A 25,692-nucleotide genomic window follows, 5' to 3' on the forward strand; every position below is an offset into this window, starting at 1 on the left:
AGCTGCTGTTCAATAGCTTCTAAAATAGGAAAGTCCTTAAAAGGCTAACCTGCGTCCTAAAGACAGAAATGCGAGTTGGTGAGTTGTGACAGAAAGCTGAGATTCATTCAGATTTGGAGGATTGTGAAGAATCCCATTAAAGAGTAACATGGATGAGTAAGGCACCCCAGTAGAAGAGTACTTGTGCTTCTCTCAGCTGAAACATGGAAGAGACAGTTTATTTATTTACTCTTGTTGGGGGTTAGGATATAATGGTAGGGAAGCAAAACTGGGTTTTCCCTGAGAAGAGGACGATGAAAATGTGGTTATTCCACAGAAACTAGGAATGTAAAACATGTCCAAAACAAAACACAGGATGCCATGGAAACTGTCAGCTCATCATTCCCAGATGTTCTAATCAGCTCTAGTTAAAATACTTGAACATTTTTAACCAAAGATTATCATAACTGAGGATTACGTAGCTCTGATGGTGAGACCATGCCAAAGTGCGTGATGTATGTGTTGCATACCAGAACGAAAAAGAGCAGCAGATCCGAGCACTGGCACCAGCCTGTGAAAAGCTGTATTGCACAAGGGAAAACAAAAGCAGCCCAGCTCCCTCTGCAGTGAGTGACATCCTATGGTGTGATCTGAAACTCTGCTAAAGGAGAGTGCGCTTAGGAAAGGGAAAGTGAAGCTATTGGTGAGACTCATTGCACCAGGCTCTTATGAAATCAGATAGATTAATAGAATATGGTGTTATAATGGTTTTGGTTTATGATATGAGAGAGTTCATGGGAGAGCTAAACAGCCTGTGCTTTAAGAAAACATCATCAGATAGAAGTATAAGAGCCGCCTGCTTCCTCTCCAACATCGCATGCTGGCTGCCTTTGGATTCCACGCTTGGAACAGTGAGCACCTTCTCCATGTAAAAAACTCTGAAATTTGCGGGTCAAAGATCACCTCACTTCTTGCAGTCGTTGAGTAGTCTGGAAGTGCAAAATGCACTAATGGCAAGAGTAGCAGTTTGTGTTTGGGAACATACTGCTAAGGAAGAACATGAATGTTTGAGAAGGATATTCCAGGTGAAGAAGAACAACTTGCCAGTGGACTGCTGAGGCATCTCTAGAGACTTGCATTGGAAGGAAGAGGGAGTTTTCTGCAAGAAATGGAAAAGTATGTCTGAACAACTGAGGTGAGCATTTCATAGGGCTATTACTATGATTGTTTTACCATTTGGCAGGGTATTTTGAACGTTATGGGATTTGGAAGTCTATGTTCCCTTGCCATTTTAAGTACCTCTGACCAAAATTACCCCATTCTTGTTAAACCCATGAAAAAGTTCTTCCTTCCACCTTTGCAAGAGGATTTTTTTCTCTAGTTATGCAAAACTTGGACTTGCATTTGTGTGCACTGTGAGCCCACAAATACCTAATCCACAAATGAGTGTGGTTTAAGGCTGCTGGGGATGTTCAGCTGCAGCATCTCAGCCTTCTACAGAGATGGAAAATTCCCAATCAGTTTGAGTGCTTCTGTAGGACCCTTTTGACTATTTATAAGGGAAAGTAGAAGAAATCATGCAAATCAGGGAAATGTCTGTGAAGGAAAAATCTTTGGAACTTTTTTTACACCTGCAATCCTCTGAACAAGGGTTGCTTGCTCATAGCAGTGCAAAAGCCTGTCAGAGTTCAAGGAGAGTCTGGATGATGCTCTTAGTCATGTGACTGTTAGATAGTCCTGCCAAGAGCAGGGAGCTGGACTCAATAACCCTTAGGACTCTCTTCCAACCCAGTACATTCTATGAAAAAGCAGATGGAGAAAACAGGTGGCACAAACTGAATGGAATAGACCTTGTATCAATTTAGTTGGGATTTAACTTAAATTAAGCTAAAGTTGGTAACCTTCAATTTGCTCAGTCTCTTGAGCTTGCTTACAGATTTTTTGGTCCTTCAGTAAATGATGCAAAGGGGTAGAATGCTTTAGGAAGCTGTATGAACAGCATCATGTAAGCAGGACTGTACAGCTTATGTACTCCCATTTGCATCATACCTCTCAACTTTCTGATACAGTTGTTCCTTCTCCATGTGGAGGAGTTTTAGATCAGTTAGAGCACAAAAGGTTTAAAGCAGCATCCAGTGGGGGAAACGCTGTGTACACTCCAGAATGCAGCTTTGGTACCTTCACTGGCAAGAGGATCTCTCTGCTATTGCTGTTTTTTCTTGTGTTTCCACACAGTAGCATCTTGCTCCTGGATAGCTGAGGCTTAAAGGAGGTGGGTTATATATGTTTGATGGGTAATAGTATATTTTTATATACTATTTTGGTATGCTCTTAAAACTACTTCTTCCAACAACAACCACATGGTGTGTTGGTAGAAAATTCTTTGGATGAAAAGGAGCTTTCTCGCTAGATCTTGTCCAAAGCTCAGATAGTGGAACCAGCTACCACGGTCTGATCAAGCCCATTTCACCTCCAGCAATTTTCCTTCCATTGTGACTTCTCCTTGCCAGCGCTAGACATTTTTCTGTTCTTCAGCGCAGAGTATTATCTTTATTCTCTGTGGGAATTAGCTAGCACTTAAAAATATTAGTAGGATGATAGATGCATTTAAGAAGATCCATATCACTTTTTGCATATTGAGGCAAAATTGTTTCTATTTAGTCTTCAGTATTTTTAACAGTACAAGTTTCCACATCATTTTCATTGTTTTAGAATTTCCTTCCTTGCTTATTTTGGCTTCTTTAATTGAAAAAAACTTGGAATTCCTGAAGCCCAGTTCTATTACCCACATTCAGCTCCCATGAACACAGATCCTTTTCCTTGTTTATTTAACCAGCCATATCAATGGTAACAGGTCCCATTTGGCAGATCCTGAATTCCCACCCTGCCCTACGTGAACACGTGCTTGTTCTCTTATGCAATCAGCCAAATGAATGAAAACAGATACCAACGACTTTATTGTATAAAATTACATCCACATGAATTTTTGTAACTAAAATCAGAAGAAATGTTCCCTTCACGTGTTAAACTCTCAGGTTATATCTGTTTAACAAGGTTTACCTGGAAAAGGAGAGTATGCTTAGAAGGGAATCTAAAACTGAACGTGGGAAGGAAAGCAAAAAGTGAACTCGGTGACCCCTGTCTATTGTTTTTAGCACGATGTCTGTAGCAATGTTTTATGGCAAGCACCGTTATCTGAGGAACTATGAACATTCATGCTTTGATAGAAGACTGGGGACTATATTGTCCTTGAAGTATTGGTTCAAGGGCATTTAGGCCCCATCTTCCTCACTGCATTGGGGCACTGGTGTATGGACTACCTTATGACTACAGTTCTTCTCAAACTAAAATTCCCAAATCCATGCTAATAGGGGGAAGAGGAGCAGCACAGGAGATTAAGTCCACATGGCTGTCCCTCTTGATGAACTCCATTTACCTGTGACCAGCCTTCTTTCCCATAGCTGAATGGAAGTTCATGCACACATTTATAGTGTACCAACCCACCCGCGATCATACACAGGTCCCTCACACAATGAGCCACACATCGAAGCCTGTGTCTCTAGGGGCACCATAACTGGGGAAAGACTTAATAAAGTCTGTTCTGTAGATAGCAAGAGCAGAGATATTTTAGCCTGGATCCTGGACTAGCTGTAATGACTACCAATAACTTCACTGCCCTTGATGCCGAGATTTTGAAAAAACTTTTTATTAATTCTGATAGTCTTGCCATAGAAATTTCTACATTCTCCACTTCCTTTGTGTCTATGTCTGCACTGTTCAGTATTGTGAACAGAAACAGGCAGAGCCCCTGGATGGCTGTGTAATGCTCATATCACCTCACTCTTCACTCTTTTCTGTATGGGTGAGGCCTTTCTCCCTTTATAGGCAGAGGGAAGAACTGGGTGCTTGAAGCTGTACCACAGGGCACTCTAGGGCAAGCCAGCTGATCCTCTACAGGTCCTTAATCCTCTGCAGATGATGACTGGTAATCCACATGGTAGCCACCATACGGTATTACTTGGTTGCCAAGTTCACCTCCATGAAGCCCATTTCTAGCATCCAAAATGAAGTCTCCGTGTTGGATATTTGCAGTCTAGGTGCAAAAGATTGTTAAATTGCATTTTCAGTGTAAATGAAAAGTATCCCCTGCCTCAGGAAGGAACTAGAGAGGTGTGTGTTACCTGGCAAAAACCCCAGCCCTGTGGGGATGGCTTGCTGTCCCTATCTAGCTTACTGAGTCCTTGCTGCCCTTCCAGGTTCCTACCTCTGCTGCGGTGGGCAAAAGTAGGACATTTTGAGTGCTTTTGAATTTAAATTTTGAAGGAGCTTGGAAAACACCAGCATAGTGAGAACAGAGAGAATTTCCTGCTGGTCATATGTTCCTGTGAACAACCTGTTGCCCTTCTAACCTGTGGGGAAGTTTAAAAATAACACATGGTGCAGTGCAGATGGGGACAAGAGCAGAAGCAAGGGAAAATAGGAGGAGAACATCTAGATAAAGCAAGATGCCTGGCTGCAGTGAAACCTCTGAAACAAGTGAAGCATTGTGTTGCACGGCCACCCCTCCAGGCAGTGTAAGAGCTGGCCCAGCAGTGACTCTAGGGTGGTACCAGGAAGAGCATTACGAAGTCCTTGTTATTCAGCTATAGAATATGGGAATATCTCTGTGTCACTGCAAAAGAGAGAACTTATTTTCCTCTTTTCCTCACCAAAATGGGTACTTGAAAGGATTTAAATCAAATTTCATAGCAAAGTTGACCCTCATAGGCAAAGCATAGACCAGGTACTGGGAATCAATGCCAATACTGCCAGAAAGGGTCTCTGCTGGAATATGCTTAAGGAGGAATGCTTATGACTGGAAATGAGATCGTTGTGGGTGAGTAGAGGCCTAGAAAACATGATCTACAAAAAACACTGGAAAAGTGGGGCTGCTTACTCTCCAAAATCTAAAGAGGGACAGCATGTATAATCCTCAGACATTTAAATGATTGATATTGAGAAAGGTAGCAATAGACTGTTTTTCACAGAAGGACAATAAAAAGATAAATTAATTGGAAATATAGAAGATAAAGATTTTTATATTAGTGCAAGCTTCTTAAGAACAGTCCTAGCCAGGGAATGGAGACATTGCAAGGGGTGAGGCAGAATCTTCCTTAATGGCAATTTAAGAGAAGCTGAAGCTCTAGAGGAGCTAGTCTAGCCTTTCTCAATGGGTAAGGAGATGGTCTAAATGACCTCCTTCCTGCTGCATTTCCATGGCATCTGTGTCATTTATAATGCCAGCTTAGCTCCATTTTTTTTGAATCTTGCTGCTTCTAGTTTTGACATATGCAAGCCAGGAGCAATTCAATTCAATAGTGTTACTTAATCATCACACACATTAAAATGATTTGACCAAAGTGAGTGAAAAGCTAGAATTGCTACTTGGAGCGAGTAATAGCTATTTGTCAGCTTTAATAACTACTGTATAATTCATGGAGATAAAAGACTACAAAAATGTTATTTCTTTTCATTTTGAGAGTCTTAAATATGGTACAACATAATATGCAGTGGCTGAGTGTGTGTGATGGAGGTGACAACACATGGCTCTGCCCCCTTGGAAGTGATGAGGGCAGTTGGCCCAAGCCCCTAAATCCCATTATTTTAGTTACCTGCTTTACAGCATCTGCATGCTGAGGCAAGCAAAATAGAATGTCTGGATGAAAAAGAAACAAACACAGGATTTTTCTGGAGTTTATTTTGCTCTGTCATTTTCTGAGAGGGATGTTTGTGGAAGTCATTGTTTCTGCTCCACTTGCAAGGCATAATTTACCAGCTGCATGGGTCAAGTGCTGCCTTTTTAGCCCACTCTGATAGACCTGTATTGTGTCTGATGACCAAGGTTCAGGCTGTGCTTTCTGGATATTCTGTCCACCTGTATCCAACATCTGTGTAACACATCTTTGAGCATGTACACATGTCAGCATGACAAGACAACTGCACCCAACGTGGGAACTAGGAAAGAAATACTGCCCACGATATTATCTCTGCCAGTATCTCTGCTTTCCCTGGTACCCAAAGGGTAATCACTCTTTGTGGATCTTCTCAGGGCTTGTTCCCTATCTGCACCCTGGACCCTGCAGAAGGTGGAATGCTTTCCCTGCAGCCACCAGTGAGAACTGGATACCACATGATCTCTGCCCTGACGTGCTCTCAGGGAAGGCAAGTAGTCAATATAATGCCCTGTTGCTTTTTACTGAAGAAAATGCACGTACTACCAAGGAAGTTACTGCACTTCATTTTCTTAATACCATATTTTAGAAATTCTTTAATAAAAGTGTTGCAGTATCCAAGGGTATATAATTTTGGATTAAGAGGTATTGAAGCAAATGTTTTATTTCACTTCCTGAAAGGCCCCAGTCTGCGTGATTTTCTTAATATATATATTCTTATATATGTATATAAAAATAAATAATAAAGACTAAATGAGTACAAAATAAAAGAAAACAATTTAACCACAAACAAAAAAACAACAACAACAGAAAAATTTAATCAGAGGAGGGAGTATTCCAAGTAGTCCTAATAAATGTGACAGCAACCATTCATATTTCTTAACACTGTAGAGGGTGTTCAGCCTCTGGTTGTGTTCCCAGGAGCCTGTGCCTTGCCTGTTCGGCCAGGTATGCTGCCTGACCTTTGACATCCTCTGAGCAGCACAGTGAGCCTGTAAAGGACTGTTCTCTGCTTGTTGCAGCCTTTTATGACCACATCCAAGAATTTCCTATTTTTTCTGCTCCATCCCTCCTCAGAAACTCAGAGAGGTTTCTAAACCCTGTAGATAACTTTAGATCTCTGATCTGCCAGAGGCCCTGGCAGAGGAAGGGCTCTGCCATTGGATAGCCTGTTGTACCTGAAGAGCCCTTTGACTGTGTTTAGAATGAGGAGTTATTTTTGATGCTGTTTCTGACATTAGCCATGGGTACTCCTGGAGTATTTCCAAGTTTTCTAAATAAATGTTCTTGTGTCATCTCCCTGTTTTGGTTTGTTTTATTTTTTCTATTTTGTTTCTGTGCTTATGTCACTCTCCTTTCCACCAGGCTGGAAATGGAGAACATGTCTTGGAGTTCCCTGCACAAGATTCCTGTTTCCAGTCTCACTGTGTCTGGCTGTCCTTGGAGCACTCATGCCCGTTGCAGTGAGCAGAAGGGAGCCCTGGTTGGGTGCTGTTCTGAGCATACAGGGCCACTGGTGTCCCTACAGCAGTATGGCAGAGCACTGCATCAGGTGAGTTACACACCAGTTTAGAGCCTGAGCTGGTAACAGCTTTTGTTTCCAGCTTCAATGGTGTAATTTGTAGTTATCTGTGTTTTTAAAAGCAGTGCGTTTCAGTTTGAATGACAGACAATTTAATACATATCCTACAGCGCAGCCTTCACTCCTGTGGGAATAGGGGTAGTGCTGTCAGTTAGCAGGAGGTCAGCTTTTTCATCTGCTACACTCTTCCTGAGTGACCTTGGACAAGCCCTTCAATCTGTTTATCTGTCTGTCTGGCCCTCAGTTTGTCTGGCTGTTTAGACAAGAGAGGAAGGAACTGCCCCCCCTCACAGCCCTTACTCTTTCACAGTGAGATAAGATGCTTTCTCATGCAGAGATCACCTTCTGCTGTGTTTGGATTTAATGGTCTGATGTCTGCAAGCTCTAGAAACAACTTACTGTAAATGATACTAATAACAACACTAACACTGTATACTTTTCAATACGCCTGCATGAGGCAACATCTGTGTGTGTTTAGATAAGCTGGAAGCAGCTGTATTTGGCCTCTGCACCAGCTGCTGTGATTGCAGTGCAGTTCTCTGCTGGTCAATGCGCGTGCCGGTGGGTACGGCTGGGAACACCACTCCGTGTACGTTGCAATCTCTGTATTTAGTGCCTGCTATTGGCACTCTCATCTCTCTTACTTATGAATAAGTGGGTGAGGGAGGAGAGGGCTGGGCTGGGCTGACTCCTTCACAGATGAAACATAAAGAGCACAGGAGCTGAAACACAATCTCCTCCTCCTTTCCTGCGCTGTTTCACGCACAGCCTTGCTCACAGCTGGGAGGAGGACAGCCTCACCAGCAGCCCGAGCAGGAGTGAGGAGAAGGGAAGTTTTGTGCTCTTCACACTGCAGGCGAAACGTCTTTGCATGAACTCTGCTAAAAGGTGAGTTTCATTTTTATCTGTTCATTCTTGAAAGCAAGTTAATTTTCCATCATTGAGCTAGGTCTCACCCCTGGAGAGGTGGTAAGACAGTTTTCTATCTGAGATGTTAAAGCAAAACAACGAGGTGCTCCAAGGACTCAAGCGAAGCAACGTGTCCAAAAAAAATTCACAACTTCAAGATTAATTTCCTTGGCAAAGTTCCTACTAGCAGGAACTTGGAATAAAGATTTTCCCAGAACCACTTTCTTGAGTTCCAATTAGGCACAAGGAGAGCTGACTGTTCAAGTTGTATTGATGAGAGGAAATTGTTAACATAAACTGAGAAACTGTTGTTTGCAGCAAGGAATCAGAGCAGTAGCCTGAAGAAAAGTTCCTGGAGTCATTTTCAGAGAACTTAGTAGTACTGTATAAGTTGACTAGATACAAGATATTTGGAAGGACTAGTAAGTGACTTAAATACTTAATTTCCCCTGAGAACACAAGCCAAAAGTTACACCTGGCATGAAATTGCTAAACCACATACCTTGATGTGTGGGTGCTCCATGTACACCCATGTAGTTTTGTCTTTGTATCTCAAACGTATGTTATTACTATATTTTCCAAACACTAAGCTACTTTTCTTGCTGCTGTTCAGAATCTGACTTGGGAAACTTGAAATGTGAGGGTTTGTTTAGTGAAGTGAAATCCATCAGGTGAGGAATTAATTTTTTTTTTCAATAGGATCAAAAATTTTTGTTCATTATTGTAGCTTGTCCTTGTTATGAGAACGTTTTTCTGGTTCTTGTCAGTCTTTGTAAAGGAACAAGAAAAGTAATTCACTGTGTGATGCTTTCTTCTTTTGTGTGTTGCATGGGGAGAGGAGCTGAAAAATGGAGAATTTAGAAGAATGTAACAGCTTGTCCTGTCCTTTTCTGTTCAGAACACATGCAGATATTTATTAATAAAAATGTAAGGAGACTTAGTAAAGTAAGTAAAAATGGCTACATGTAGGCTCATAAGACATGACAGAGTCACTGTGAACATTATGGGACTTTCTGAGCAGTCTGTTAGTCAGTACCCACTGTGACTTTTTCCACATTAGCACTCTGTATTCACACTGGCTCCAGAAGAGCAGGATGTCTAACCACTTCTTCTTTCAAGTTTTCTTTAACCAAGAAGCCAGTAAAAGATAGCCAATCCTGTGTATTTAACACCCACTCTTCCATTTCTTCTTTGAGGAAACAAAATTTTCTATTGTCCTCAGCCCTATCCTTCCTGCCTCCCCGTCTTACTGCTGCTATGTTGTTATTCCCCCATATCAGGCTGCTCCTGTGCAGGCACTTGTAAAGTCTTTCTGTTGTATGAGTGAAGAGGCAGAAGAGCGCGGTTTCCAGCTTATTTTACACTCCATGCTAAACAGCTGTAGGTAAGATGAAAAGTAGATGTAGATAGCATGGAAAGTACATCCCCAAAGTTTTAAAGGACTTTACAGGGTCTAGGAAGTATACTGTAAGAAAGTGTTGGGTTTATAGGATCAGACTAGCATGTTGTTCTGTGATAGCAGGGGTGAAAATGTCTACATCATAGCATTGTGATTTGAATATCACAGTTTTAAATGAAGAAAGATTTGGTGGTTCCAATATCTCATTAAAAAGCCTTGTGTCACTTGACATCTTCGTTGAGAGGTATTTATTTCACTTTGTGGTTGGTGGACAAAAATTGACTCCCTTTGTTCTGGATCTGAGGACTGCAAGTAATCTTACAGCAGTGGGAAAAGAGAGAAGTGGGATATGGGGAAAGGGAAGAGAAGGGATGAAAGTGAATCTCTGCAGAACTAGGTGTACACAGGTGTCATCATGCTAGATGTCATCAATTAGGGTGAGCCTGAGGCTGCTTGTGAGGTCAGACAGACAGGAAGCTTCTTACCCGTGGCTGCGCACAGTTGCACAGGGCCAGGTGTTCAAAGGGGGCAATAACTTAAATTTTCCTCACCTAAACCAGCCTTGTGGATGGTGTTACTCAGCTGAACCAGCTGATGCTCTAAATGTGTGTTTTCTTGGCATGGTTGGCATGCACTGGCTTCTCCAGTGCATGGAGAAGAAAATTTCTTGCCTTCCAGTTTTTCTAGTCCTGACCTGAGGGTGCATTCATGGTGCCCTGGGGCTTCACTTCTGATGGCTGTATTGTGTCAGTGTGGTGATAACTAAAGAAAGTCAGGTCCACTCATGAGGACATTTACACAACTTGGTAATTATTTTTAAGAGAAGAATTGTGGAAAGAGAACTCCAGACATGGCAGCCTTGTGAGGCTCATTACCTTGTAATTAGCTGATTGTCTCCTCTAATATGTTTGTTTTTCCTATAAAGCTTATTCTGAGTGGCTTTTATTGCTTGTTATGAATTATTCTGCCAGCTGAAGCATTTGCAGAGCTGCTGACCCTGACAGCTGGTGGCAATTGTTTTTGAAAAGACACAGAGCAGCTTTACTGTTTAGAAGAAACTGACGAATAATTTTAACTAAAAGTATTAGTAAGCAACAGCAGCTAAAAAACCCATTGCAGTTTATTCTCTATGGGATACATCCACTGTAACCCTTTTTCTTCACTAGAAACACTGTTCTAAACTCTGTTACTCTACAGGGTAGCAAAACAAGAGCTTTTCAGGCACTTCATCTGGAAACTGTAACTAATTTGTCTGAAAAAGAGAAAAAGACTAGATAATAGGTTTAAAACCCTGCTAGAGGGAGAGTGAGAAACAGGCTCCCCTGAAAGTATATTTTCTGTTCCTCTCCATGGAGCCCTCTTTCCAGAAATTGTTTCTGTGGCAACAAACTCCTTTCCAGCAGGGTTGTCTTGGAGTTTGATCTGGGTTTGCTTAGGCTCAGATCTGTCACCATGCCAGAATCAAATAGAAATGCAAAACTGATCTGACCTTCAGGTAACAGAGAGGGCACTCTGCTGCTGTTACTGTTGCTCCACAGGAGATGTCCTCCTGACATTCTCCACTCAGAAATTGCTATGGACAGCTATTGCTGCTAGGATGAGCCTAGACTTTCCTTTCTGAACATTGTTGCGTTGTTCAGCAAGGTTTCAAGATTCTCTTATGTTGTGTTCTGTGGGCCAGCAGTAAAGAAACAAAGCTTGGAAGGGAGGTTGAGTAGCCAGCAGAGGAAGGGGAGATAACCAACAAATTAATTACAAGAGCAAATGTAATTGAGCTATCAAATTTGAGTCCCTTTAACGACACCTGAATAAAATGCTAAAATGGTCAATATCAGCAGGGAAGAATGGAAATGTTTCAGAGATCTCTTGGCTTTGCTTTCTTTTAACTCAATATTTTAGTAACCATTAGAATTTTGTCATTTTATATCTGGAAGCATTTTGTCTTCCTTCTGCCAAAGAAGGAGAGTTTTTACTCTGTGACGGATAATGATTTAGTGTCTACTCACATACCTAATTAGAGGATGTATCTGGTTTATGGCCCGTGTTTAAGAACTGTTCAGACATAGCTTTTAAAATAGCAATTGTCTTTTAAACTTACAAGAGGCTTAAACTAAAATACCCGAAACTGTCATGTCAGAACACTATTATTTCAAATTTGAACTTATGTCCAAATTTCAGAGCTGCTTTTACACCTCCGCCCCAAAGCAGGACCTGGATTTCTGAACAGCTCTCAATTTGGAATCTCACATCTCCTGTGCCAGCTTTTCCGTCTCATCAAGAGCTCATCAGAACTGTCCTGAACAAGCATTTGATTCTCTCCCTTTTCTCTAGTCAGAAGCATGTTTGGAAGTGTGAATGGTTTACAGCAAGGTTGTTGCTTTTGCTGTGAATTGCTTCTTTGATACTATTAAAGAAGGGAGGGTTTGCATTTCTGTGAGGTCATGCCTCTTCAACTATTTTTCTCAGTTTTCGTGTTGAATGTCTTTTATCCAGAAATGGAAATTCAGGAAATGAAAATGTAAGCAAACCTGCAGATACAGATGCCAGCACTTTCTTTAAAGTGATTAATCCACTGGGAACTAGGTTGTTGGAGTCCTGTACCCTAAAGTGAAAAAAAAAAAGGACTGACGTTTTCAATAGTCATCTAGGGAGCAAGAACAGCAACGAGTGAAAGAGCACAAAGGAAAAAACCTTTTGCAAGGCACACTACTTCTCGTGAGAAGACTGAGAAATAACAATGGAAGAACATGTCTTACATGTGAATATTGACTCAGTTCTACAGGAAACTTGGTTAATCTCCAGAAGGGAAACTGAAAAAAACAGAGAAGAAATTTAATTAAAGATAGCAATAAGGGATAGTTTAGTAGAGTTAGGTTTCTACCTAAGATGGGGACTATTTGAAGACATGCACAAATACATATGCATAATGCAGCACACATACCACCCCCCCTCAATGCTGTATCCAAGGAAGAAATACAGAAATACAGAACAAGAGCCAAAAAAGGCTCAATTGAGCCTCAAAGGAAATAAGCGTAGCTAAACAGAAGTGCGTGGAAGGGTGGATGGTGTGCTAGACTAGAAAGAATTGGATCTAGAACAGAAACATGTCTGAAGTGCACAATGGTGATCAGTGCAAGCCGGAAACCCAAACACAGTACAAAGGCAAAACGGAATTATTTTCGTTTTTTAGATGGCAACAGTGCACACAGTGTTAGGTGCTTCAGTTGAGCAGGCTCCTATCTCATGATGAATTTGTTCTCTTTGGATAAATCCAAACAGAAGAAAAATAATTAAGTCAAAGAAAAATGAGTTGAAGGGAAAAATCTTCAAATATTGTAAGCAGCTTTTCACTTTACCATGTCTTAAAACTTTTGCAGTACAAAATGAATCATATACTGAATCATATATGCAGAAAATGACATTTCAAAAAGAGATGACTTTATTGAATGTATCATTATTTGCTGATGCATGGAATAATGAAAATGCTAACATTCTCCTTGAACAGGAGATCTGCTCTATCTCTTTAGACATGCCAGAGTTTCAACCAGTTAGACCTAGCTAGCAAAATTTTTCCATCAGACAGCCTTTGCTGTTTGTCAAGTGTTATTAGTCAGGCATTGATTATGGATGTCCCAAGCTTGTCAGCAGCATTGCACAATAAGTCTCATCCACTGAATTATCAGTGAATGAAGAGAAAAAATTCTATAGATGGGTGTTTGGTTGCTTTCCAAATGACTTTTAGTTAATGATATTGTTCTGTTTGGAGGATATGATCCTTATGGCATTACAAAAGATGCAAGCAGAAAGATACCTTGGTGCCTGCTTTGTTCTCTAACTTTTCAGATTTTGAGCAAGTTTTCCCTTGAGTGATGCTGGGGAAGCTTGACAGAAGGGACTGCCTTGTGTGTTGCTGGCATTCTGTTCCCTTTCTGAGTGAGCATGTGGGTACAGAAAGCAAGCTGCTCTTAATACACACATCAGCTCCAGGGCCGTGAGCCTCTGGCCAAAGGCAGAGGCTGACAGCCAGAGCTCTGCTCAGCCTTGGTGTGTGCTGACTGGGACGGGGCGAGCTGACCGGGACAGGGTGCCGGCAGTGTGCTACGGCCCATGGTATGTAAATGAGTGGCTCATGCTCAAGCAGCAGAGAAATCTGTGGGTGACTCCCATGGCTCCCTTTGAGCAGCCACTCTGTGAAGCAGGAGCTGTGTGGTAGTGCTGGGGCTGCAGGGACACACTGGCAATCTGAGAAAGGCAAAAATCATTGAAATGCAACACAGATATGAATTAAATGTTAAGTCACTGACCTCAACGCAAGATCATTGCCTGATCTAGCACTGTGCTGGTGTCAGAGCAGGCTGCAGCATCAAAAGAGGCAGTAATACAGTTTAGGAAAATGAATCAGAAGGATGATTTTCCCCAAAGCTGTAGATGGTAAAATGAATCAGAACTCACTGAACTTAGAAGGATGAAGTTCCTATTTCTCAATCCCAGGTTACAACACAGTTGTTCCAGTCATTGTTTCTTATTAATATTGCATGTTGATCACGGCTTATATGGCTTCTAATAAGCAAGACCTGTGTAATCTTGGGGTTTTTTGCATTGTCCTGTTCAACAAGGATCAGTGTATGAGTTTGGGATTATAAGTAGTTCTGATGTCTATGACTGATTATGACTTGCCTGCTGCTTCTTCAGTAGACACAGAATGGGTTTTTTTCTTTTGTGTCAAGGAGTATTGTGGGGGAGAGGGACATTGACTTCATTGAGGTTTTATTCAGGGAAAAGGAAGATTTGGAATTTTTTCTCTGAGTAATAGAGTGATTTAAGATGTCTGCAGGAAGTAGTGTGATGTGTTTTCCTCCACCCACTGTTCTGTACTCAAGCAAGTCATACACAGAGCTTCAAGGAGATGTGCTCTGTGGGTAGGAACTAGTCACAGTAGCTCAGCAGTGCAATACTTGGAGGGTCATGTTGTCCACTTGGTTGATCTTTAACAGCAGGAAGTGGGGGGCAAATTAGGGTCATTTTTTTTAAGCTTTGAGGCAGCTATAGCATGACTAATTTCTGCTGTGATTCACCTCCCTGATACTATTTGGACTGCTTGACTGAAATTACACATTGCATGAACTTCATAAATAGGGATTTTCCGAAGTTTTTTCTGTTTTCAGCACTTTCTTGCGCTCAACCAGTTGTTCAGACCTCACATTAGGTAAAAAGGCCCTAATCCTAGATAAAGAATAAGTAGTAGTGTGAGATAGAATGAGTAGCCTGAGGGAACAGGCAGATGTAGTTGCCAAGCTACTGTCCATGATATTTGAGAAGTCATGGCATTCAGAAGAAGTCCCAGGTGACTGGAAAAAGGGAAACATTGTACTCATCTTTAAAAAGGGTAGAAAGGTGGACCCTGGGTACTACCGACCTGTTAGCACCACCTCTGTGCCTGGGCAAGATCATGGAACAGATCCTCCTAGAAGCTCTGCTAAGGCGCATCAAGGACAGTGATGTGATTTGGGACAGCCAGCAGAGCTTTACCAAGGGCAGGTCCTGCCTGATCAGCCTATGGCCTTCTATGATGGAGTGGCTGTATCAGTGGACAAGGGAAGGGTTACAGATGTCATTTATCTGGACTTCTGTAGAGACTTTGACAGGGCCTCCCACAGCAGCCTTCTCTCTAAACTGGAAAGAGATGGATTTGGTGGGTGGACTCTTACGTGTGTAAGAAAATGGTGGAACAGTTGCATCCAGAGTGTCATAGTCAATGGCTCAGAGTCCTAATGGACCTCAGTGACAAGTGGTGTCCCTCAAGTGTCTGTACTGGGACCAGTTTTATTTAGTATTTTCATTAATGACATAGATGAAGGAATTGAGTGCAGCCTCAGCAGATTTGTAGATGACACCAAAGAGAGGAGGGACACACCTGAAGGATGGGATGCCACCCAAAGGGACCTGGACAAGCCCAAGAAGTGAGTGCATGGGAATGTCATGAGGTTTAGCAAGACCAAGTGCAAGGTGCTCCACCTGGGCCAGGGCAGCCTCTGGTATCAACAGAGGGTGGGGATGAACAGATCAGAGCAGCCCTGCTGAGAAGGACCTGGGGGTGCTGGTGGATGAGAGGCTGGACAGGAACATTTGGAGCCCAGAGAGCCAAACACATCCTGGTCTGCATCCAAAGCAGCGTGGCCAGCAGGGTGAGAGAGGGGATCCTACCCCTTCACTTCCCTCTGTTGAGACCCCACCTCCAGTGCTACATCCAGATCTGGGGTCCTCAGCACACGAAGGACATGGACCTTTGGAGTGAGCCCAGAGGAAGGTTTCCAAGATGATTAGAGGGATGGAGCACCTCTCCTGTGAGGAAAGGCTGAGAGAATTGTTTTTTTTCCAGCTTGGAGAAGAGGGGGCTCCCGGGTGACCTAATTGCTGCCTTCCAGTACCTGGAGGGAGCCTAAAAGAAAGATGGTGAGAAACTTTTTACAAGGGCAGGTAGGACATGTGATAAAATAAGGGGGAATGGCCCCAAACTGAAAAATTTAGACTAGATGTTAGAAGGAAATTCTTTACTGTGAGGGTGGTGAGGTACTGGCACAGGTTGCCCAGAGAAGCTGTGGATGCCCCATCCCTAAAAGTGTTCAAGGCCAGGCTGGATGGGGCTCTGAGCAACCTGGGACAGTGGAAAGTGTTCCTGCCCACGGGTTAGAACAAGATGGTCTTTAAGGTCCCTTCCATCCAAACCATTCCATGATTCTATGATATTGGACAAACTGTGCCTATTAACCTACCTCCCTTCCTTGCCCTTCATCTCAAGTTGTCCTTCCTATGCACAGGCATCAACTAAGAATTCCAAAGTAATAAAAACCTGAAATGAAAAGGTTGGAAAGAACATGGATTTCCCAGAATATCAAAAGTTGGAGCAAATGGAATGATTTACCAAGACTGCAAATAGTTGCATATCCATGTTAGGAAAAATTGGTCATTGATGACTAATTAGTCTTTTGTTTATGTGGATTCTGAAAAAAAATGTTGCCGACTTCCTTCTTTGACAATAGATTTATAAGAGGAGTCATCTGATAATGACGAAAGTAAAGTTATTTGTAATTTACAGAACACTTTCATGGTTTCCTTCAACTGAAACAGATATACAGAGTAATAATTATTGTACTCAGAAGTTCACGTTAGAAAAATCCACTTGCAAGTTTCAAACACTGAATAGATTGTGCATAGATGTAAAATACTTTAGTTTAGAAATTCAAGTTGACTCCTCTTTTTCACAAAACAAAATGTTATGTCTGTTTTACCCCAATTCATTATAATTCCTGAAACATTAGCAGCAATAATTCACAAATTGCTGTAACTAAATCCGCTGGAGTACATGTATTTTTTTAAAATATCTGTTAGCCTTTGCTGATCTATTTTCCTCTATGCCCCCATCCTATTGTTAAAAATAATTTTGTTGGTTGCTGGTTAACAATTCTGGTTCTAAAGACTGGAATAAAAACCAACAGGAAATATTTCAGTTATCTTTATAGAAACATAAAAATACTTATATACCATATAACATATGTTATATAAACATATATATTATAAAAATACATACATATTTGTGTTTGTCCCTCATATGTACTTGTCTTTTCCTTTACTTATCTTGTATTAATAGAAACATCTTCCATTGACTTTAATGGCTCCTTCTGCTTGGTACCCTTCTAGAATCAGAATGGTCTGGTTTGGAAAGGACCTTTAAAGGCCATCTAGTCCAACTCTCCTGCAATAAGCAGGGGCATCTTCAACTAGACCAGGTTACTCAGAGCCCCATGAAACCCGACCCTGAATGTTCCCAGGGACGGGGCATCCATCACCTCTCTGGGCAACCTGGGCTAGTGTTTGTCACCCTCATCATAAAACAATTCATCTTTGGCATGTAGTCTGACTCTACCCTCTTTTAGTTTAAAACCATTACCCCTTGTCCTGTTGCTACGAGTCCTATTAAAAAGTCTGTCCCCATGTTTCTTTTAAGTCCCCTTTAGGTACTGAAAGGCTGCAACAAGGTCTTCCCAGAGCCTTCTTCTCCAGGCTGAACAACTCCAACTTTCTCATCCTTTCCTCATAGGAGAGATGCTTCACCCCTCTTGTCATTTCTGTGACCTTCTTCTGGACCTGCTCCAACAGGTTCATTTTTTACATCATAATTCTTCTGATTGAACCCAAACATCATTGTGCCATTTCTTCATACTCAGTGGTGCACCCAAATTTCTACTTTCTTCTACTTTTTTTTTTTTTTTTCTTCAAACTTGCTCTAGGGATATTGTCCCTTTCCTGCCCATTTTATGTTGTTTGACCAGTCCCTAGTCTCTTCTGCTGGTCATCGCTTCCCTGCCTTCTTATCTGACCTTATTCTTCCAGGTTTTGTGAAACAGGATCAAACAATCTGACAAACCTGCAAGTGTTGAAGGAAGTTTATCGTGTGAATTTAAGGGCTGGTGTTTGTGTAGATAATGGCCTGAACCAAATCCTAAACTGAAACCACTCTGGGTTTCTGATTCCAAGGTATGCAGGACAGTTTAAGTCCTGCAATGACAGCCAAGTGACTCAGGCCTGTCTGCACTGTATGACAGGTGCAGGGACAGATTAAATAGCAAGAGACCATGCAGGCACACAACTATGTTACACTCCCTGTTAATGGAAGTGGGTGCTTTGTGAATGAGACAAGCTGGGTGCACAACTGTTGCAAATTCTAGCAAGGAAGTCCTTTGCTGCAGTCCTATTTGTCTCTGCTAAAAAAATATGTAGGCCTAGTTGCAGACAGATTTCTTACAACAAAAATTGTAGCAATATTCACTGAAACTGAAAAGACCCACCTGGGCTCCATGGTACTCCTTGGTCCAAGGTGAAGAGGCTGCTGTTGTCCGTGGCTCTGGCTGCTTCCTGTGCCGTTGCCAGCAGGCAGTGCTTAACCCATGAGCTGCCCCATGGTTCATCATGCAGGGGCAAATCATGCATTTGTCAACAGCTAAGGCACAAAGGAGTTGGGAAAGAAAAGAACTGTCGTTGAACTCACCAGTGAGTAATAAAGTTGGCTTGTTTAAAGCATGAAAAAGTGAGGCTTTCTGAAGCTCAGGGATCCTTGGCTTTATTTTAAATCCAGGAACAAGAGAATTGTTTGGAGCTCATGTAGATGGAGAGAGTCTTCCAATTTATTGCCAAGACTTAGGCTTAGATGAGTACCATCTAAAAGATGTGGGCATATAGGAGAGAGAAATATTGCCTGGAAATGACTGCAGATTCATGATACTGAATGTGTTACATGAACTACGCTCAAAAAAAAAAAGTCACACAGCTGCACTATGTCCATATTAAAGCTGTCTAAAAGAAATGCCTTTGTGTTCCCGTTCATAACTGCTTTCAGCTTCATGATTGTCTGCACCTTAGATGTTTTTCATAGAGCAACTTTTTAAATTTTTCTCCTTCATCTATTCAGATGTTGCCAGTAAGTAATGGGGGAATTATTTGTCTTTTCTCTTCTATACCATGCATCACTTTTCCTTCATTTTCCCCTTTTTCAGACAGCCTGTAAAGTATTGTGTTATATGTTTTTAATAACAGAGTGGGCTCTTCCACACCCATTTATTTAAACCTGCCAGTGCAGTCCTTTGATACCAGGTTTGTTGAAAAAATCCTGCAGTTTCATTCCCTGTCTGGTGCAGAGCTATATTTAGTGTACCTGGTGCTGGGGAAAAGGTGAACTGCCTCTGTACTTCCATTTGGCTACTGAGTCTGTCCTTAGCCAGGCACGAATGGTCAAAGGGTACAAAGGTGGCCCAGAGCCCACACACTGAGGAGGCTGAAACAAGGGAAGAATTTCCTGGCTCACTGTTGCCACCGACCAGAACAGCAGTGTAAGACAGGTATTGCCCAAGAATCTGGACCTTTGTTTTTCATCGCCATCTTTGAAATTGAGGAGGGTTTGTTAGCACAAGGCAAAGAGATTTGTTACAGCCAGCCTTCTTTTCCTGCCCCTTCAAACAGCCCACTCCAGAATTTCCTCCAGGAGCAGGAAATGTTGCTGTAATGGTAAGTGCATATTATATTAGCATAATATTGTATCAATAAGACTTTTTCTGCCTCCTTCACATCCTGCATTCTGGCAAGACTTTTAAACTAGGCAGAAATTATTTTTATAATCATATTCTCTGTACATAAACATAATTTGATAAAAACACTTTGAGTTCTTAGAGGAAAAGAAACATTTTCAAAAAACACTGCAACTGTAGAGTACATCTGCTTTTCCTCATACTGTGGTCCATAATGACTCACTGGGTAACACTGAATGAAACTCAGTGCTAGACATATAAAGACAGTTCTGAATTTTCAAAACTGTCAACAGCTTTTGAATTGCTATTACTATTACTTATTGACAGGAGCTGGACACTGGCTGGACACTGGTAGATATGATGATAGGCCTCAGATTTTAGGCATTTTAGAGAACAACTAAGGTGTGCCAATCATCCTGCGCAGGCAAACCCTTACATGTAAAAGTCACCAAATAATACAGAAATGCTATGAAATACAAACGCAGCCCTGGAGCTCTGGATTAAAAAGGCGGGGTGGGGTAAGAAGGTTATCAAACCTGCCTCAGCAAAGATTCTGTGCACTGCCCTTGTCTGCAGGTGGAAGAGATGTGTGATGGTTATCAAGCCTTTGAGAAACTGGATAGTGTTACAGGAGAACTAATGGCCAATAAGTATCAGTGTTTGGGGAAATTTGTCCATAACTTTAGTGACTGATTTCTGCTGTAAATGTCAGCACTGCTAACATTGTCATATTTATTCCAGGGGAAGGTTATGGCAATCTCCTTGAGCAAACTTCAAACTGAACCATAGATATCTGTGACTGGGTCCCTTTAGCAGCATTTCTTCTGCTGAGTTTGACACATGAGTTGTAACTATTGTGACACCTGCACTGGAAGGGGTGAGTCTCTTAAACCCCAAAGGAGATGCTTGAGACTGAAAGGAGAAGGAGAGCAGAGTGCTAGACTTGAGCAGTCTTTCACACAAGTTGCATGGGACAGTGAAGTTAGAAGTTTTGAGGGAGATGATCTTACCTTGGCTTGTTGTTTCACGACTGAGAGTTTCTGAGCTCCCAAGGACATTCCCACCAAAACAAGGGCTGATTTTCTCTCTGTTGGTAAGAAACAGTAGAAGTAAAGGGATGAAAAACACATTCCAATTTTTATTTGTAGGTGTTTGCTGTGAATTCTGTGGAACTATGCTGGTTGAAGCTAAAAAATGAAGTTCTTTGCAGGTTTGATCATTTATTTCAGCCAGGCAATTATTTTCTGGCCTAAAGCAAGTGATTTTCTTTTCAGTTTCTACAGGAGTAAAGCCTATCACTATTAAAAAAAAACCCCCCATGTAGCAAAAAAGATTATTTGACAGTAACATCCTCAAGTGCTAAAACTGACACTAATTTTACTGTAGTGTGGTCATGTTTCTGTAAGGGTTGCCTTGGAAGAAATTTTATGTTCCTAGATGGCACAGAATATGATTACAAAAATGCACATTAGCATAGCAAACAGAAAAAAGAAGCAAGGTCTTATCTTTGGATAGTGCTGCTTTTGAATTCATAGTGTCTGAAGCCGTAAAAAGAGTACACAAATTGTTAACCTTACAAAGGTATAGCCAACAACCCTGAATTTTCTGAGGAGAGATTGAAAGAAACACAGTCTTGCTGTTCTGCACCATCAGGTTAAACATGCATCCCCTTCAGACTAGGCACAGTTTGCCCTGCTGTTCTCCAGTGCTCCATTTGTGCCCATGTGAATATATCACGAGGTGATAAAATCCTGCATGGGGTATTACATTGTTTAGTCGAGGGTTTCATCACTGTGAGCTGGGTCCAGGGTTGACCTAGTAGAACTGAGTGCTAACCCATTGTCAGCAGTGGTTCTTGTGTTTTAACTAGTTTAGCATAGCATAGCATAGCATAGCATAGCATAGCATAGCATAGCATAGCATAGCATAGCAGTGGTTTCTGTGGGTATGTGTTTGGATTATACCAGACTCCTCAGGTGAAAACAATTACATTCATATTTGGTGAAAGTGAAAAGGAAAGATACAAGTGTGTAAGTAGTAAGAGTAAATGAGTGGGTTTGGGAGTTGATGGCAAATAAGGAATATGTAGTATCAAATCCTGTAGAACTGAGACCATGGGGATGCACTGTACCGGAGTGTTACCATGCCCTTCCAACAGAGGAAGACAGCTTGCTTTCAGGATTGTGTTTACAAGTAGCTGTAAGAGAGGGTGCTAAGAATTCAGTTTATTTTTTTTAAATCCTGATGAATTTAACTGCATATTACATGGTATCTTGTATATAAAGGAAAATTTAAGAAATGGAAATTAAAAATCAACAGTTTTTTGCACCCTAGATCCTCTGAAGAAGTCTGAGTGGACTGCTGGTTTACCAGAGACACCTTTTCCATTGTAGAGAAATCTGATTACTGCTTTTCTGCCTCATCTGTACAACAGAGATGATATTTCTTCACATTTTAGATGCCTCCAAAGCTAAAACAACAAATATTTGTAATTGGCTTTGTGATTCTGGATCACATAATTTTCTGGCACTTTTCTGTTACATGCTAGGACTTATGTGATTCATGATTTCCTAGACGGCTTTTTCTTTATCAAAGACTGTAAAATATCTACAGCTAGGAAAGAGCAGCTTTCTGAATAGTGTACTATATATTTAACAATTGTACCTCTTCTAAGGATTTCCTTGTGCTTTATCTTCAGGTTATTAACATCCTGCAGCAAAGGCATCACTTCAGCCTAAACATTTGTGGAAGAAATAAACTCTACATGAAAACTGAATGTAATTAAGTCTTACATTCAGGACCCTGATGAGTGATACAGAGAGAAAAGTAGAAGATGGTGAATTTCACAGAGAATGCAACTGAGAAGTGCAACATTAATCATGATATCCATGAGACATTATCCCCTGTGGTGTACATATTTGTGTTTATATTAGGCTTGCCAGCTAACTGTCTGTCACTGTACTATGGGTATTTACAGATCAAAGCTAAAAATGAATTAGGTATCTACCTTTGCAATTTGACTGTAGCAGACCTGCTGTACATATTTTCTTTGCCTTTTTGGCTTCAGTATGCTTTACAGCATGACAACTGGACTTACGATGAGCTGCTGTGCAAAATTTGTGGCATCATCCTATATGAGAATATCTACATCAGCGTGGGCTTCCTGTGCTGCATCTCCATTGACCGCTATCTGGCCGTAGTGCACCCCTTCCGGTTTCAGCGCTTTCGGACCATGAAGGCTGCTGCCATTGTGAGCATCATCATCTGGGCCAAAGAAATAATGACATGCTGCTTTGTGTTCACGCACGGGGAGATCAGCATGGATGCTGAGAGCCACTTGGTGTGCTTTGAGCATTACCCCATCAAGAAATGGGAGCACAATGTCAATTACTACCGCTTCTCTGCTGGCTTCCTTTTCCCTTTCTTTCTGCTGGCCTTCTCCTACTGTGGGATTTTACGAGTTGTCCACAAGAGTCCCGGCACTCAAAAGAAGAAGAAAATCCAAATTAAAAGACTGGTTTCAAGCACTGTTTTCATATTTTTAGTCTGCTTTGGGCCATACCACATCCTACTTGTAGTTCGTAGCTTGTTGGAGAACAACTGCTCATTTGCTGAGAAAGTATTTAATGTTTACCATATTTCTCTCTTGTTAACTACTTTTAACTGTGTTGCTGACCCAGTATTATACTGTTTTTCCAGTGAAAGCACTTACCAGAACTTTGTCAAGATGAGAGACTCTTGTCTAACATGTTTAGGCCGTCTGAGTACTGAGACAAAGGAGTCCTATCCACTGAACATTACTGAAACTCCCAACAGAACACAGCATGAGCAACAACCAGAGTTATTACAAATACCACTTGATGGTGCTGGAATGAAGGACTGCTTCACAGCTGATATAGACAGCCTATAGCATTAATCAAAAAAGGACCTTGATCCTAAATCTGCAGCTATGGCCATGTTGTGTATCTGTCTGAATTATTCACGTATTACAGCAGTGTGACCTCGCAAAGGCTTATGAGCAATGCTGTACAGTGAAGCTGTTTCTGGAGGTGCTTGGACCCTGGCAATAGGGAGGAAAGCATATGCCAAGTCAGTTCAGTTATAATCATATATCTGTTGTTGTCATGCTACCACTTAAAACCTGTTTGTCTTGATGACTGCATTGACTGGAATAAGCCAGTACCCATGGTGTGTAGTTCTAGTGAACTCATCTTTAACTGCTTTCTGTTTTCCTCTGTTGCTTCTTGAGAAAATAATTCTCTACAAGCTGTCATCATCTATCGAAAAGGTCAGAGACAGAAAAAATTTAATGTCTCCATATGTACTTTTAGAAAGAAAAAGAACCAACAAAACACTTCTGCAACCTCTCTGTAACTCTCTGAAATAACTTCTCCTTCTGCCAGTTTCAAAGCATGTAGAGACCATGCCAGAACCAGACTCCTGAAACAGTGGTTCCAATAGTGTGAGACCTTATGGGAGAACATGCACAGGGAACTCAGCACCTGCTGAGACCTTCAGGCTGTTATTTGACTGTTGAATCTCAGACTGTTAAACCTCATCATAAGGCTCCTAGAGACTTCCAGAACTATGAGACTCTGGGCTCCGATGGTGTGTCAAGTGTCAGTAACTTGGTGTGTTGACTTGGAAGAGAACAGAAGGTTGGTAGTGTGTGAGGCACTTTGATCCCATGTGCTTCTCTGAGTCACTGTATTCATTTATTTACATCTAAATTCTACTACACCTTGCTACAGTTTTGATTGTGTCCTTTGCAATTTGTGTATTTTGTGCAGCACAGACCATGCAGGCAATTATATAACAATTCATTTGTCAGGGAAACTGTTGAATGAATTCTGTATAAACTCTGTTCTTGCCCACAGATAATATAGGTTAGGGTTCGGTCATGGTTCAGTAAATACAGTATCAGAAATATGATGTATGAATGATCAGTGTCCTGGTTTAGACAGCAACAAAATACAGGAGTAAGTGGAGAATAGTGGCTTTTAAAGATGTGGGAGTTGTACTCTATAGTATTGTTTCTACCACCACCTCCTCTCTAGGTTTTCTAGGGTTTTTTTGTTACAGTAATGAATCCTGTATGATTCTTCTTAGTGATCTGCTCATCACACCTTCTTGTATCTGTAGCTGTTACACCATTAATATTGCCTTGTCCTTTCAATTCTCTGGCTTCAGATCTTCTTTGAAACACCTCTCTGCACCCTGGAACTGATAACTTCCAGCAGTATAATCAGTTTTGTTTCTTTGGTTTGCTTTTAAGTCAAAAGATTGTCTAGACAGATGTCTACTCATGCTATCTGAAGTATGTCATTGTAACACAGCCTTGCTTGTCATCAGATTCCAAAAGGAATATATACTAACAGTTTTCTGGAAACCACCTTGAGAGTGCAATATTGGACATAATTAGTGGATATGTTTAATAAAGAATGTTTTTATAATTTTCTTTTTACATTTTTTCACTCTATGTTTGAAATAACTATCTTTTAGCTTTGGCTAAAAGATAGTTATTTTCTATTTGTGAGACTACAGATCTTCTCCTCCCTCCTCTAGCAGAAAGGATTCATGTCTCCAATCCCAAGAGGGGATTAGGTTTGCTTAGGTTAACATTTGATTTGTTTAATTATTTTACATTTCTTTATACTTTGACCACTCAGCTGGATTAATTACAACTGCATTTTTTTCTCCTGACTATTAGCACTGTTTAGCTTTATTTTCTCCTAATCTTTCATCTCATCTGCTGTGTGTTCCAAGGGGGTCATAAGGCAGGGACTGCTGGAGTGCTGAGCCTGTACATTGTTAAGCACCAACTCCTTGGACCCCCATGACCTGTCAGACTGCAAGACACACACATGGTTTGTTCTAGGATTAAATATTTGTTGTCATGTTTATGCGTTGCTTCTTTACAGTTACCCATGTTGTTTAAATTAGACAACTGGAATGCAGAGCATGCTGTACTATATGGAGTTGTCATCTGAGGGATTAAGGCTTATTTGAATTGGTGCTTTGATGTGGTCAGCT

At 41.3% G+C, this 25,692-nt stretch overlaps 1 protein-coding gene across 3 annotated transcripts; it reads left to right on the top strand.

Moving 5' to 3' along the window:
- The first annotated feature begins 477 nt into the window (after window positions 1–477).
- Window positions 478–23,975, top strand: GPR68 (G protein-coupled receptor 68). Of its 3 annotated transcripts, XM_048306254.1 has the most exons (5): window positions 478–1,174; window positions 7,056–7,242; window positions 8,041–8,160; window positions 20,401–20,536; window positions 22,358–23,975. In XM_048306254.1, the coding sequence occupies exon 5, from the start codon at window positions 22,493–22,495 to the stop codon at window positions 23,567–23,569; it is 1,077 nt and encodes a 358-aa protein (XP_048162211.1). In that variant the 5' UTR covers window positions 478–1,174; window positions 7,056–7,242; window positions 8,041–8,160; window positions 20,401–20,536; window positions 22,358–22,492; the 3' UTR covers window positions 23,570–23,975. The 3 variants fall into 3 exon arrangements, with proteins under 3 accessions (XP_048162211.1, XP_048162209.1, XP_048162210.1); XM_048306252.1 differs by lacking the exon at window positions 20,401–20,536; XM_048306253.1 differs by lacking the exons at window positions 478–1,174; window positions 20,401–20,536 and having other exon boundaries at window positions 7,036–7,242.
- Window positions 23,976–25,692: the final 1,717 nt, after the last annotated feature.

This window comes from Corvus hawaiiensis, chromosome 6, assembly GCF_020740725.1.
Source record: "Corvus hawaiiensis isolate bCorHaw1 chromosome 6, bCorHaw1.pri.cur, whole genome shotgun sequence".
Classification (NCBI taxonomy): domain Eukaryota; kingdom Metazoa; phylum Chordata; class Aves; order Passeriformes; family Corvidae; genus Corvus; species Corvus hawaiiensis.